Source organism: Zosterops lateralis, assembly GCF_965231275.1.
Source record: "Zosterops lateralis genome assembly, chromosome: 4".
Classification (NCBI taxonomy): domain Eukaryota; kingdom Metazoa; phylum Chordata; class Aves; order Passeriformes; family Zosteropidae; genus Zosterops; species Zosterops lateralis.
This window is the reverse complement of record NC_139765.1, coordinates 62,738,228-62,751,864: the sequence shown is the minus strand read 5'-3', so window position 1 is coordinate 62,751,864 and position 13,637 is coordinate 62,738,228. Positions and strand designations below refer to the sequence as shown.

The window sequence follows — 13,637 nt, the reverse complement described above, 5'->3', positions numbered from 1 at the left end:
ATTGACCTTAACATGCACAGATAAAACTGGAAATGTGTAACTATTAATCCACACCTCGGTGGCTTGCCAAATTCTTTATTGTCCCATGATTTTAGCCCTCTAGTTTTCTCTTTTAATTAAGTAACGACTGTGAAAATGTAATAAATTCTCCGCAGAACAACTAAGCATACTCCTGAACTACAGACTGTATTGATTTCAGTCCAGTAGATCATAGCCATGGGCACAATGTGCCTGAAGGGTAACAAAGTGAACCTACAGCTCTGACATCTCATTTTCGTCCCCTGATGTGACACCTTTCTGCTTCTGGGGATGCAGAGTGAGCGGTTTTAGTCCGGCTGTAATTGTGTGTTTTTGTTCTGTGGCTCAGCAAACAGGGGTATTAGAGAAGTGCAGCAGCATTCCCTTCCCCAGAGGTTGAGGGCATTGTGTCTCTGCAGGCAGAGTGCATGATCCTGCTGGAGTACCCACCATCTGCCTGCCTACAGCTCCTGGGAACAGGAGCATTTTATTTCTCTGTTGAATCATGTTATGTAAGCACACATATTTTTCACAATCTAATTTTGCACAATGCACAGTGTCTCTTTTGGTCATTTGCATTTTCCAGCGGTGCTAATTAAATCAGCACGAGGGGACTCAGCTAACCAACTGAGACTGTCCCAAAATATAACAGCCTCTTCATGCACAGACCAGCTGGTTCAGTGCTCCAAGACCAAGTGCTGTCTTTCATGCTAAAGTACCATTCTACACAAAAGGTACCTTTGATGGCATAAAGACATTGCTCTATTGGCTACACATGCAGTAATTTTGAAGTGCTTATTGAGTGGCATTAAAAAGAGTTCAATTTTTTCATTTTAAAAAATCAGTCCCATTTTTGTAGCTTTTTAAGACCAGGCTACTTTGAAGCTACATTGTGTTTGTTTGCTGGGGATGTACTGTTTTTGTCTAACCCAGAGACATGGACTGATGCAGTCTGGCTGTGCCTACAAGTGAAGAACCTTGTTGCACTGCTTAGAAAACTCTGTCAGCAGTAAGTACATGGCAATTGTTTGCTTTGTCATCTGCAAATCTCCATGTTGTATTTTGTGATTCTTTATTTGCTTTCATTTCATCCTGCCAGCTTATCTCTGAAACAAGTAGGATGATTTTCCTTTCCTTATGTGTAAAAAAAGAGTGACTGTAGGAATTTTATCCTCAGTGGGAATGACTCAGAGGCAGAATTAGAGAGGGTGTCTGCCCTGCCACATTGCAGCAGCCAGAACACCCAGACTCTGATGGTTCGATTTTGCCTTGACAAAATGTTTGTCAGAGACAGACCACCAAATATAATGACCCAGAGTGTGATCCAGAGCAATAATTCTCTGATGTGAAATGTTCTGGTACCTGGAGCTGAGTGGTTTTATGACAAATATTGTTATATTTAATTAACACCTAAATAGGGTGTTCATTCCCTTTCAGTAGAATTAACAGTATGGTCTTGTAAATTTCTAAATATTACGTCTGCTAGTCTAGTTGTATCTTATTTGATTTGTTTTTAAGGCTAATAATGACCTGTTCCACTAGTAGAGCAGAATTTCTTGCAGGTGACCTCAAGCACTCCAATGTCTTCACTCTCTTCTGTCTTGACTGAAATGCAGGTTTCTTAGTGTGCAGGACACATCACCAGTTCAGTGTTACCCTACAAGGGCTGAACAGAGCATCCACTGGACCAGTGGCTTCCCAGCTCACCTGCACTGGGAGATTGACTGTATCATACTAAAAACATTTGAGCAGACTAGCAAGGCTGGTTTTAGTTCAGAATAACATTTATATTGTTATTTGATTTGGGGACACAAGTGCCACTTGCTCAATTTCCAGCATCAGCTTTTTGTGCTGAGAAATTTCCTGCATGTCCTGGTGACTTGTGTGATAACTGTGAGGTGGTGCCCCTGTGGGCTGCAAGCTGAGAGGAACATCCCACACAAATGAAATACAGAGGGCTGTGACACTTCTCTGGTGCTGAGTATTGTGTTGTTCAAAGAACTGGAGGATGCCTTCTCAGCCTCAGGCTTATTTGCATGTTTTGTGTTGCCTTAACTTCCCATTGCTGAAAAATAGCTGCAAAGCATCTCCCCTTTTAATTTTTCTCAGCATTTTACCCTTGTTTTGACTTGATCTGAATGCCACAACACTTGATTCTGTAAATAGCATTTTCAGGGAAGGAAACACATTTAATAACATATATGCAATTCAGTCTTAGAGATTATCAATAGTTTTGTGAACTCCGAAAAATTCACATTATCTATTGCAAGACTGAGTTTTCAACTGACAAGTTTCTTGATACAAAGTCTGCAAAGTGCTGTTGTGCTATTTATGACTATCAGAAAGCAAGAAAGTAATGTATTATGGCAGTGATTTTTCATGCTACATTATGAGTTCAGACTGAGATGCTACAAAGACTTTAAAAAACTGGGCTGCCATGATTCAGATACCAACTTAAATCATTTTTTTAAACTATTATTAGAACTCCTACAATGGTAACCTCTGTGAGCTTACTTCCCTCATAAATTGTGTACTACTGGGATTCTTTTACATAGATTAATTTTTCTTTTTAAAAAGTGTCAGCACATAATTCAAAGCCTATTAATATGGCAATATTATTTCCAGAAGTAAGGAAAATAAGTCTCTATCTCAAGCAATTAAAATTGTGCAGCTATGATTTAAGTAAAATACCTTTCACATAATTCAAGTCTGGTAAAATTATGCCGCTATTCCAATTCAGTTTTTCATATTTTATTTAAATACATGTCAGAGCTCAAAGTTCCATCACAGTTGTCTTCCACAAAGATAAAATTAAAAGAGTATTAGAGGAAAAGAATATTTGTGTCCATAGTAGATGAACAGTTGTACTGTGTATTAATAGAAAAAGAGTATTAAACAGAACAGTAACTTTTCCATTAAAGATGAGGAGCAATTTCTGTCTACTTTGGCAAGGAGCTGTCTACCCATTGCAAAGCAAGGACAGAGGAATGTTTGTCCACTGGAAGAGAATTTGAACATATAAATTCTGCTTTTGCTTGAGTAATAAAACTTGTAACAGAATCTCCACGAAGAGTGACAGTCAATCCATGTAGCTCCCAGCACAGGGTTTTTGGGGCCAGAGTGGAGCTCAGAGGGGACTGCAGAGACTCTGGATGTGGACAGCAGAGGTGGCTTCTGGTACAAGTGAGATGTGTGTGGCTGCTTCCTTAGGAATATTGTGCGACCAGGCCCTTCTTCCATGTGTTCTGGGCATCCACCAGCTGACCCCAAGAGAGCTTGCAGGGTTTTGGTGCTGGGTGAGTCACCCTTAAATCATAGAGAATTGCACTGACATGGTGAAGCATTATTTGTATCCAGCCAGAACAAACGAGGCCCCCATTAGCACCATTATTGTGTATTAGAGATTAATTCTATCTTTTCCAGAGAAGTCAATTTGTCCCTTTTTTTGTAATGAATATGTCAATAAGCAGCACATGGTTTTTGGTGTTTTTGTTTTGTTTTTTTTTTTTCCCCCAAGTATACACATTAAAAATATTTTGCTACAGCTTGATTAAAAATAAAATTCTTACATCATTATGGCATTTGTTTCCTTATTAATTAAATTTGCCTGTTGGACATTTCTGACTAATATAGATCTTCCCAGAATACAAAACATCTTCCTGGAAATATATCCAAATCAAATAACAATATAAATGTTATTCTGAACTAAAACCAGCCTTGCTAGTCTGCTCAAATGTTTTTAGTATGATACAGTCAATCTCTGGTTAAAACTACGCTGTGAGTTTTCATCTTTGTGTGCCATCAGTTTTCAAAGACACTTTGTCTTTAGAAGAATATTGGTATAAGATGTGTTATTTCCCTTTTCCAACTGACTTCTCGAAGTCAGTTTCTAGAACTTTCTTTGGGAGTTGTATCTAAGAGCTCAGTTACATAACAAACATTGGCATTAGCAAATTTCAAACTCTGTTGTGGCAGCTTTTGACCAAATAGAAGGAGATTTCTGAATGCCAGGTAGTATTTGACTGCTAGTAAAGGCTTCTGTAAATATGTACAAATTTCAAGAGAAACCTATCTGTGCAAATATTACTGGCTTCTATATGACTGCACAGGTTGAGTGTGGGTTTTGACATTCTCATTTTGTAAGTAAATGTATAATCTCTTACAATTTTATATTTGTCAAAAACGTCTGTAAAGATAATTATTTGCCTTGTAGCAAGTCTTGTAGGACCAAAATGAGTCTTCTAAATATCTCAGTAGCAGTCATTAAAGTTTTTGTGTAAGTTAAAAATCAAATCATTGATAAACTGGAGGCATCTACAAACAGCTGGTTCATAAATTAGCTTTAGCAAATTTACAAAGCTGGAATAAAAGGCAGTTCATTTCCAGACAAGCTTTGTAGAGAACAGCAGCATTATTTGAGTATCACTTTATTTATGCACCTATTAACTGGAACACCGAATAAAAGATGAGTATTCTGGAAGCAAAGTGCCCCAAACTGTCCTCTCTGTTACAGGAATGACAGCTGGACTTTTTTTTATTAGCCAGTTAAATCACGGCATTTCCCAGCAACTTCAATCTGGAACTGTGCTGAGCAGTAAATTAACTGAAGAAAACAAAGTACCTCTAAACAGCAAAGGTACAAAATTATTTTACTGGGTAAATGTCCATTTTTTGAAGTTGACTTGGGGTAGCTTTGAGATTAGAAAGCATGTTGTATGCTGCTAGCAGCCTTTGGAAGGTGATCCAGCTGGCTTTGCAATGGAAAACTCTCTGTAGCCATGAGGAGTGGAGCTCTATATTGTAATAAGAGCTGAAGTTCAGCAATCTGAGGTAAAGTACAAAATGCAGATGTGTTTGGCTCTGTTGATTCTCCTGCTGACATAGCCTCTCTGTATCATTACAAACCACATTTTTGCTTCCAGCACAGTGCACACTTGCGTCTTCACATTTCAAACAGAGGCTTGAGGCTAGCCACAAAAACTAAGAAAATAAATCCAAGGAATGATATGCTTTTACAGTGTTCCTAGAATCAGCCTTCCCCTGTGGTGCTGGTCTCATTTGTGGCTGCTCCAGGGTATCCTGTTTATCTGGTCCTCAGACTACCCCAGAAGGTACAACAAAGGCAGGTGTAGCACTGTGGTGAATTGAACCCAGTGTGTCCTTAGGCAATGAGGACTCCTCTGTTCCCAGAAACAAAGTGGAAACTTTCTCCGCTATGAAGATCAAAGAGTGTGCAAACCTCAGCCTGTCACTTGGTCTGAGGAGAGCAGGTGCAATATATTATCTGTAGAGATTAGGGAATCACATATTTGTACAGAGACATACATCCAAATATGAATTCTCATAATGGAGAAAATCAGTCATTGGCTAGAATTTATTGCAGGTTTTTTAATACAGTCTGTATGTAGTGCTATCCTCATGCAGTTTAACCTGGAAGTCCTACAATCCTGTATTTTAAAATTTTGAATTTGAAATGCTAGGAGGAAGAAATCAAAGGATAAAGCTAAGGGTGCAACTCTAAGTGTTATAAATATGACATATGTGTAGGATATGTAATATAAAAGATCCATAAGCAAAAAGGTTAGTAATATAATCCATACCCGAAGAGAAAGGCTACAAAATAGCAGGCTATTAAAGAGAAGGGCATATCGCATCAATAAATTAGATATTAAAATGTTTTTCATTGTATATAGCACATAAAATAATACCAAGATCTAATTTTTTTCCAAAGCCTTGAAGTTTGTTTAGATCTCCATTAAAGGAACATGGAGTACAATTTATTTGAGTAGCTCCAAATATGAAAGAAATAATTTTCTTCTTGAGGATTTTCATGTATAATTCCTTCTTGATTCCTTGTTGATTCTCACACACATTCCACAGAGCTCATAGCTCACACCAAAGGTTTGAGGCTTTGCAGGTAAGTAAGATGGCACACTTGGCTGAAGGTAGTGGTGAAAGGCAGGCACAAGTGCAAAGACAATGCACAGTTTAATGTAGGGATAGAAAGGCTTTGAAATAGAATGTGTGATCTTCAGTGGTGACTGGCAGTGTAGTAAATCCTTCTTATAATTTATTAAAGTTTTTTCTTTTACTGTTATGGTGTTTACGTGTTTTACACGGAGACCTGAAGGAACATCCCTTGATGAATATGCCCATTGTACTATGACTAGTGAAATGCCAACACTCATCTTTATACTAATCTGAGCACTAGATAGGTTTGTTGAGAATAATTTCCCTTAAATAATAGGCTTAGCTACAGGCTGTATTTTAATAATGAATCATTATAAAATCCAACCAAGAGTTTTCATATTACTTGGAATTTTCATATTCCCTCTTAAAAGTGATTTTTCTGGTTAACTGTTGCCAGTTAAAGAAACTATTAAAGCAAATCATCTTATACTGACTCATAAGTTTTAAATGAGATCTTTATTAATCAAGTACTAAAATAAGACATATTTCATTTGTTTAAAAAGTACCATTTGTACTGTAAACAGAAGGAAATCATATGAGTAGTGGTAATCATGTTTTTTATTTTAATGAAGGCTTTCTTAATGATATTTTTTGAAGTTTATTACATAAAAAATATCGCTGAACTTTTGGGAGGAATAAAGGAATTGTGGTGCTCTTCTGAGAGGATTGTCTAGGGAAAAACCTGGAGATACAGCAGGAAATTTTGCTTTATGCTTAAAACCTTTCAGGGTGTAAAATAGAGGGAGTTTAGGAGCTGTGGCTGACACTTCTCACAGCTGTGTGGTTTAAAGATAAGTGGCCATGGTGTCACTAAAATGATTGGAATGATTAAGATGGGTTCTATAGGGTAATTTCACCTATTCTGAATTCTTACTGGACCATTTAAAAAGACATTAAAAAACGAGCAATTAGATCATGCACACAGCTTTTTACCTGTGATGACTATGATTTTCTTGATATATCCCAAAGAGTGTCACAAAAAATATTCTTTCACTCACCTTCCTGGGTAAAATAATTTTTTATCTCATTGGTAGAGAAAAGAATTAATAAATCAGGTATTCCTGGAATACCTGATTTAAAGAATTTAGGTCATCATTTAGGCTACTTATAGAAAGGTCAGTTAGATTATGTGGGAACAGTGAAGGACAAATTAATCTAGCAAGCACCAAATTGCACATATTCTACTGAAGAGGTGCAGAAGAAACTTGAGCTGTTGTCAGATGGCCATGGACCCACCCCATGGTATGGATATAAAGCTGCAGGTACCACCTGAATAAATCATTTGGATGAGACTCTCCAGTAGAATACTCCTGCTGAAGCTGATGAAAGCCAGATCATTCAAGGCATTTGATTTTGCCAAATATATGGCTTATGCTTACAGTCAGAAGTAGAGGCTTGTTAAAAACAAAGGGAGAGCCAATATGATTAAAGTATGGCAGTAGAAGAGAGGGAGTGGTTTATACTGAAAGTTTATGAGCTTGTCTGCTTTCACAGAGTAACAATTCTAAGACATTTCCTTTAGTTTCCCCAGATGCAGATCATGTACAGATGCAAATATAGATCTAAAAGTCTTGGTTGCATATGGATATTTCTAACCAGGAGTATTCAGGGAAACTGAAATCTTTTAAATTTTAATCCCAGCAAATAAAATATCTAAGGCAAACTATTCTCAGATGAGATGCAATTGATTTTATTATTAGAAAAATCCAAATTATTTACCACAGTACATTTTGGGAAGTCATTTCAATGAAAGATTATGATACAAGATGAGTAAATGCTAATGGGTGAATACTCAGAAGTGTTTGTTGAAAGTTTGTTGAAAGTTTGTGCCAATAAAAATGTGTTAAGGGTAAAACAAATAAATTATTTACAGCTACTATTGCAGGAACAAGAGGGATGTTTGTGTTTACATGTTCTTCGTGGAAAATATAATGCAAGTGTAGACTTCAGCTGGACCTTTAGTGAGTTACTGCATAGGAAGTAACACAAAATCTGTTTCAATATTTAGAATTAGACAAAATTCTAAACCTTTATCACTGCCATTTTCTTGGAAATGGCAATTATCTTCAGGTTTGAATCTTCTAATGAGCTAGAAACTATTCAGTTCCCTTTTTGTCTGTTTGTTCTTTATTGTACTTCTTTTCTGATTGGACTTTTCTACTAGATTTTATAAAGGCAAGCAAACATGAGAGAAATGCATTAGAACACTGTAAAAAGTTATACATTGCTCATTAAATTCATAAGTATAACATGCAAACAGAGCATTTTTTAGTTCAGCCAAGTGTGTCTTACTTTATAATGTCTGGAATCAATTTCAGTCATGGTTATGAGTTTGCCATCATGATTGGTAGCTGTACCTAAACCACACATACATTATGCAAGAGATCATTACTGGAAGTATTTAATTCACATCCCATGTTTCTCAGCTAGCAAAGCAAAGGGATTCATTGGAGTGAAATGAAACTGAAACACAGAACAGGCCTCAAGCCAGCAAAAAGAAAAAAAAAAATAACATAAAAGCACTGCATGGCTGCAAGCCAGTGAATGCTCCATCATGCAGTTGTCAGCCTCCTCCTGTGGCAGTGGCCAAAGAACCCTTTAAATTATGGTCTCTGGGTTGGGTTCCTAAAGCCTGAGCTGTATAACACCTCAGACACACAACAGTGCTTCCTGCTGCTGCTCATGAAGTGAGCAGGATGTGGCCTGGGGGAGCTCCTTCCCTGGGAGCTCCAGCTGGGGAACCAGAGGGCAGTGCCAGGGGATTTGTGGAATGGGCACAACGGGCACTCCTGGTCCCTGGGCACTGCCACAAACTCCTACACTGTGGGCAGGCTGGGAATAAGAGAAAAGAAGGGGGTTGGGTTCGTGTCAGGAATTTTTCAACATCTCAGTAATTTTCAGTGTTCTACAAAAAAAGAAAATAAATAGAAGTTGAATTCTACAGAATTCACTTGTCTAACTGGGCTGGATAGGACCATTAAATAGTAGTTACTGACTGTGAAAATGCTTTTCCCCTGTTTCTTTTTCTATGAACTCGCTGTCAATGTCACTGTTCTTCTTTCCCTCTAAAGTAAACCAAATTATAACATTTTCTGTGCCTTATTTTCAGCTTTTTGGAGGACATAGTCCTATTACTATAACTCATGTTATTCTTGATTTATATAGTCTGTAACACAAACTGTAATTCACTGCTGCTGAATCAAGACTGGTCTACATATTTGTAATTCACTGTAGTTTCTTTGCAAAAGTCTTATGGACACATAACTGCACATGCAAGATGTTGTTCTGATTGTACTTCAAAAGGATCAGGCTCCTCCAAAGCTCAGGTACTATAAATACCACAAAAACACGTCTGGAATCAATATGCTTTTAAAAAGCATCAGGTAAAACTACAGAACTTTTTAGGGGAGAAAAGCAGAAGAATGACATTTGAAAGGATGAACTAAAAATATACTATATCTATTTTTTCAGGGCTCTAGAACTACTATTTTATTTTTTACAATTTCCATGAGGAAAAAGTCATTGTTTTACCAGATTAAAAATAAAAAAGGTAGCTTGTGCCCAGCGAATTGAGCATAACATTAAAAACATTAGTTCAGACAACAGAATGACTTTTGAAGAAGAAAATTTGTAATTGTACATGTTTTGACTGTAGTTAATCTGACTGCTCTTTAAAATCAACAAAACTCTACAGTATATACTCAGATATTAGGAAAAAATTATACTGTTTCCACTGTGCTTGGAAGCTGCTAAGTTTTATCTCCTCTGCATCATTATTTGATTTCTGTTTATTTCTGTTAGAAACTTCCTTTTGAATGGCATGTAACAAATGCAAGGCTTTAGGCATCTCTTTCTGTAAATACACATTTTTATATCTAGTTTGGAATATGCAATTTGCCAAAAATATCAGGTAACTCTTTTCATGAAGTACTTAGGAGGTGTTAGTGCATTCATTACACATCTTGATCTAAATTAGCTAAATGACTGTGTTTGACATAAGAGGCTGTAACGAAAAAAATGCACGTTGAGGTCAGAAATCTCTGGAGATTCCTAAACTTACTAATGTTATAAGTTGAATGATTTGGGTTTATGTCAGTGGGCAGGCTACAGCTGTTGTTCTCGAACTGGCATTTTCTCAGGCTGCCAAAAAGCATCAGCATCACTGGGCATGTTCTGTATATTAGAGTGAGTAGAGCAAGAGCTGCAGGACCTTTACTGTCTGCAGCTGATCACGAAGGACAGCACACTCAGAGAATTTCTCCACAGCCTCCTCGGAAATCTCACAAGAATTAGAAGGATGGTCTCGTCTGCAAATTGAACCTATTGCAAGAAACAGGGTTAGTGGTACATAGTAGATCAATTAGAGTTTGGGGATCCTGGAAGAAAAGAGATCCATATGGAAATTCTCAGCCTCAGGGAACCAAGCATACAGGTATTTTGTGTCTTATGAGCTGGGGTGCTTTTTTCTTCCTTCTTTTGATTATGAAAGTTTGCTGCGTTTTTTGCCTTTAGCTAAAGAAGAAAGAAATTATTTAAAAGCTTTTTATAAACCTGGAACAAAAGGTTTTGAAGTTACTGACAAAGAGCAGCAATAATAACATTACGGACTTATAATAGGCAGATAAATAGGAATAGCTGTAAGAAGAAATATATTTTAATTTATAACCCTTTATGCTCTGCAGTGACTTTCATATAATTAGGTAGGGATGTTATGTGTTCCTATTTACAGGAAAATCTTTATATAGCCTAAGTCAATAAGACTTTTGACAGAAGGTTCAATTGCAAATGCCATTTGAAAAAATGTTTTAAGGTTGCATGTGTGAAGCAACAAGTTAGAGATCTATCTACTTGTAATTTTTCATCTTGGAAATATATGTCAGAACTCAATGTAGTAATGATTTTCTATATTTTTCCTATGTCAGAATTTCAGAGAGAGAAGAAATTGAGTTATTTATAGACTTCTCCATAATAATAAATGTGATCCCTATTCAAGGTTAAAAGAAATGGGGAGGAACTATATTGGGAAATGCTTATTAATCATGTTGGATTAGATTTATAGATATGCCTTTCATAGTGGAACATGATACACCAGTCAGTGGCTAAATAGTAGTTTAAATTGTTTTGTCCTAAAGTTATAGCAAAAGTGGCAAATACAAGGTTTTTTACTCAGTTTTTTTCCACATTTTCACTGCTTTGCTGAGATGTTGTAATGATATTTTTGGTGGTGGAAATAAAATATAAACCCTTGTTTTTGATAGTGTCTCTTTCAATTGTGAGTTCTATCAGAAATAAATAAAACAAGACAAGTAACATTTATATGATCACTAAGAACAGCCACATTTTATTCTGGTTACACATGGACTAAAAAAACCTGAACACTGCAGAGGGATTTTGAACCAAATTTTTGGTTTAGTAAGAAGTGGGAAATTGATGATAATAACATGTAATAATACATGTTATACCTAACATGTAAACATAATGCCTGATACTTTATTGTTTAGATACATATGTAGGTAGTTGTGTAAAAAAATGCAGAAAGAAAATTGACAGCTCTGTCTTTAATCCTATATGTATTTTCTGAACTGTACAGTTTTGGCCAGTTATTTGTCATTAATGGTTTTTAACCTTTACAATTATCAATAGTCAAAATTACTGTACCAACCACATCCTTTAACCAGAAAGCTCTGTGTACTTTTTGTTCTCCATCATGACAGAAACATGAAGGAAAATGAGCTGGAAAGACTTCACAAGTGATTCATTGCTTCCATCAAAGCAATATAATTTTAAATTGTACTTTCATTTGTCTTTTCCCTGACAGGTGGCATTGTTGATAAGGACCTTCGTCACTACCTCAATCTACGGTTCCAGAAAGGTTCGGTGGACCATGAGCTCCAGCAGATCATAAGAGACAATCTCTACCTCCGCACGGTGCCATGTAAGTAGGTGCAGATGGACAAACCTGGCTTTTTAGTGGAATAGATTATCTGGGTGAGTGCTGCTGAGGCCCTTTGCAATGCATGAAGACGTGGTCTGTGGAAAAAAGACAGCCTTCCTGTTAATAGATTTGTGGCTTGGCTCCAGTCTTGCACATTACTGCTGAGAAATTCAGCTGTGCAATGCTGATGTTTTTGTGGTGTTTTCAAAGTTGTAATTTCATAAAGTCTGGCTCTCGAATAATAATAATAATCTTAATTCTTCAGTAGTTTTAAAAAGCGCAAATTTAAAGAGAAAAAAACAGTTTTTTGGGCTGGTCCAGTAGATGTCCAACAAAGAGAGTTTGATCTGCCCCATGTTTCACATATCCATTATGTAATAATGCCACTGGATTTAGAAGGTATTAAGGCAACAGAAGAAATGTATAAACTAGATTTTATTTGCATGCAACAGGCCTGGCAATGAAAGTTTGTACTGCCTTGAATATGTGTTTGTTGCCACATAAGTCAATATTCAAAATATTCTGAAGCCTCTAAAACATTTTTTGTTGTGTTGACAATATTCACCTATTTCAGCAGTAGACATGAAATTGAGCAGTCACGCAAGCTGTGTCCGACTGTCGTGGCCATGCCTTTCAGAACAGATCTGCTTGGCTGACAGACAATATATCATTTAAAAAGGACTGAAGTTCCATTATTCTTCCCTCATAAAATAATTGCTTAGCAGACATAAAATGGGTCTTTTGGTTTTGGCAAAAAAAAGGGGTGCACTTTTGAACTTACAGGCTTGACACTGGAATGATAGGCAGAGGAAGGTATACTGAATAAGTGGCTGTGCTATTTATATGATAATGGGTGGATGCTTTTTGAAAGCTGAGTTTTTGTGAATGCTACTGTATGTTTTTTCTTTCATAATATTAAAGAATGAAGCTTTGAAATGCTCCTCCTAAAAAAAAAAATAATAAATTCCTAATTTGTAATGTTTCATTTGCAACTGATCAGAAAGGAAGGTGGAGAAAAACATTTAAAAGTTATTACCTGTATGCAGAAAACAAAAAATGTTATAATTATGTGAGATTTATGATGAATTAGGTTTGTCTGAAAATGCTGAGAAAAGTCACAGCTGAAGTGGAAATGCAAATACAGAAAAGTTTTGAGATTAAATCCCATTTCCAAGATGCCTGGGAGCATCATTAGCCCAAATGTATCCTTGTTATAACCCCAGTCCATGCTCATTAGTGCCACATGTCCAGGTTAAAGAAGAAGAGAAATACAACAATATTGCAACTACTGCATACATGTTGCATGTGACAGACACTATCTGTCAGCAATATGGGCACAGTGAGTGTTTTTTGAGGTTGTTTTATTTTCATTCAAGGCAGTAATAAAGTGTTCTCGTGTCAAGTAAAATACAGTACTCACGGAAGCAAATTCATCATTCAAAATGAAACACTACAACCACAAAGACTACAATTTGGAATCTATAAACATTACAATCTTTCCTTTCTGCTGTGGCTTCTCCATCTTCTGTGTCACTTTAGGTGGTTAAATTCTTAGGTCATTATTGTGTTATATAGTGAGCGTATTTGACTAAGTATAAACTACATTTTGAAATATACTATAGTGTTGCAGATGGCAGGTGCTGATTTGCCAGGTAAGCTGGTATGCTCTTGGAGAGTGGAGGACTCTTTTCAGTAGTAGTAGGGGAAAAAAAAA

At 36.5% G+C, this 13,637-nt stretch overlaps 1 protein-coding gene across 3 annotated transcripts in view; it reads left to right on the top strand.

Moving 5' to 3' along the window:
* The window catches only part of MAGI2 (membrane associated guanylate kinase, WW and PDZ domain containing 2), a 712,008-nt gene that overhangs the window by 201,211 nt on the left and 497,160 nt on the right, over positions 1 to 13,637 (top strand). For all 3 annotated transcript variants that reach the window (XM_083859300.1, XM_083859301.1, XM_083859299.1), the window contains exon 2: positions 11,807 to 11,923. In XM_083859300.1, coding sequence (XP_083715426.1) covers positions 11,807 to 11,923 — 117 coding nt within the window. The remainder of the gene's footprint in view (positions 1 to 11,806; positions 11,924 to 13,637) is intronic.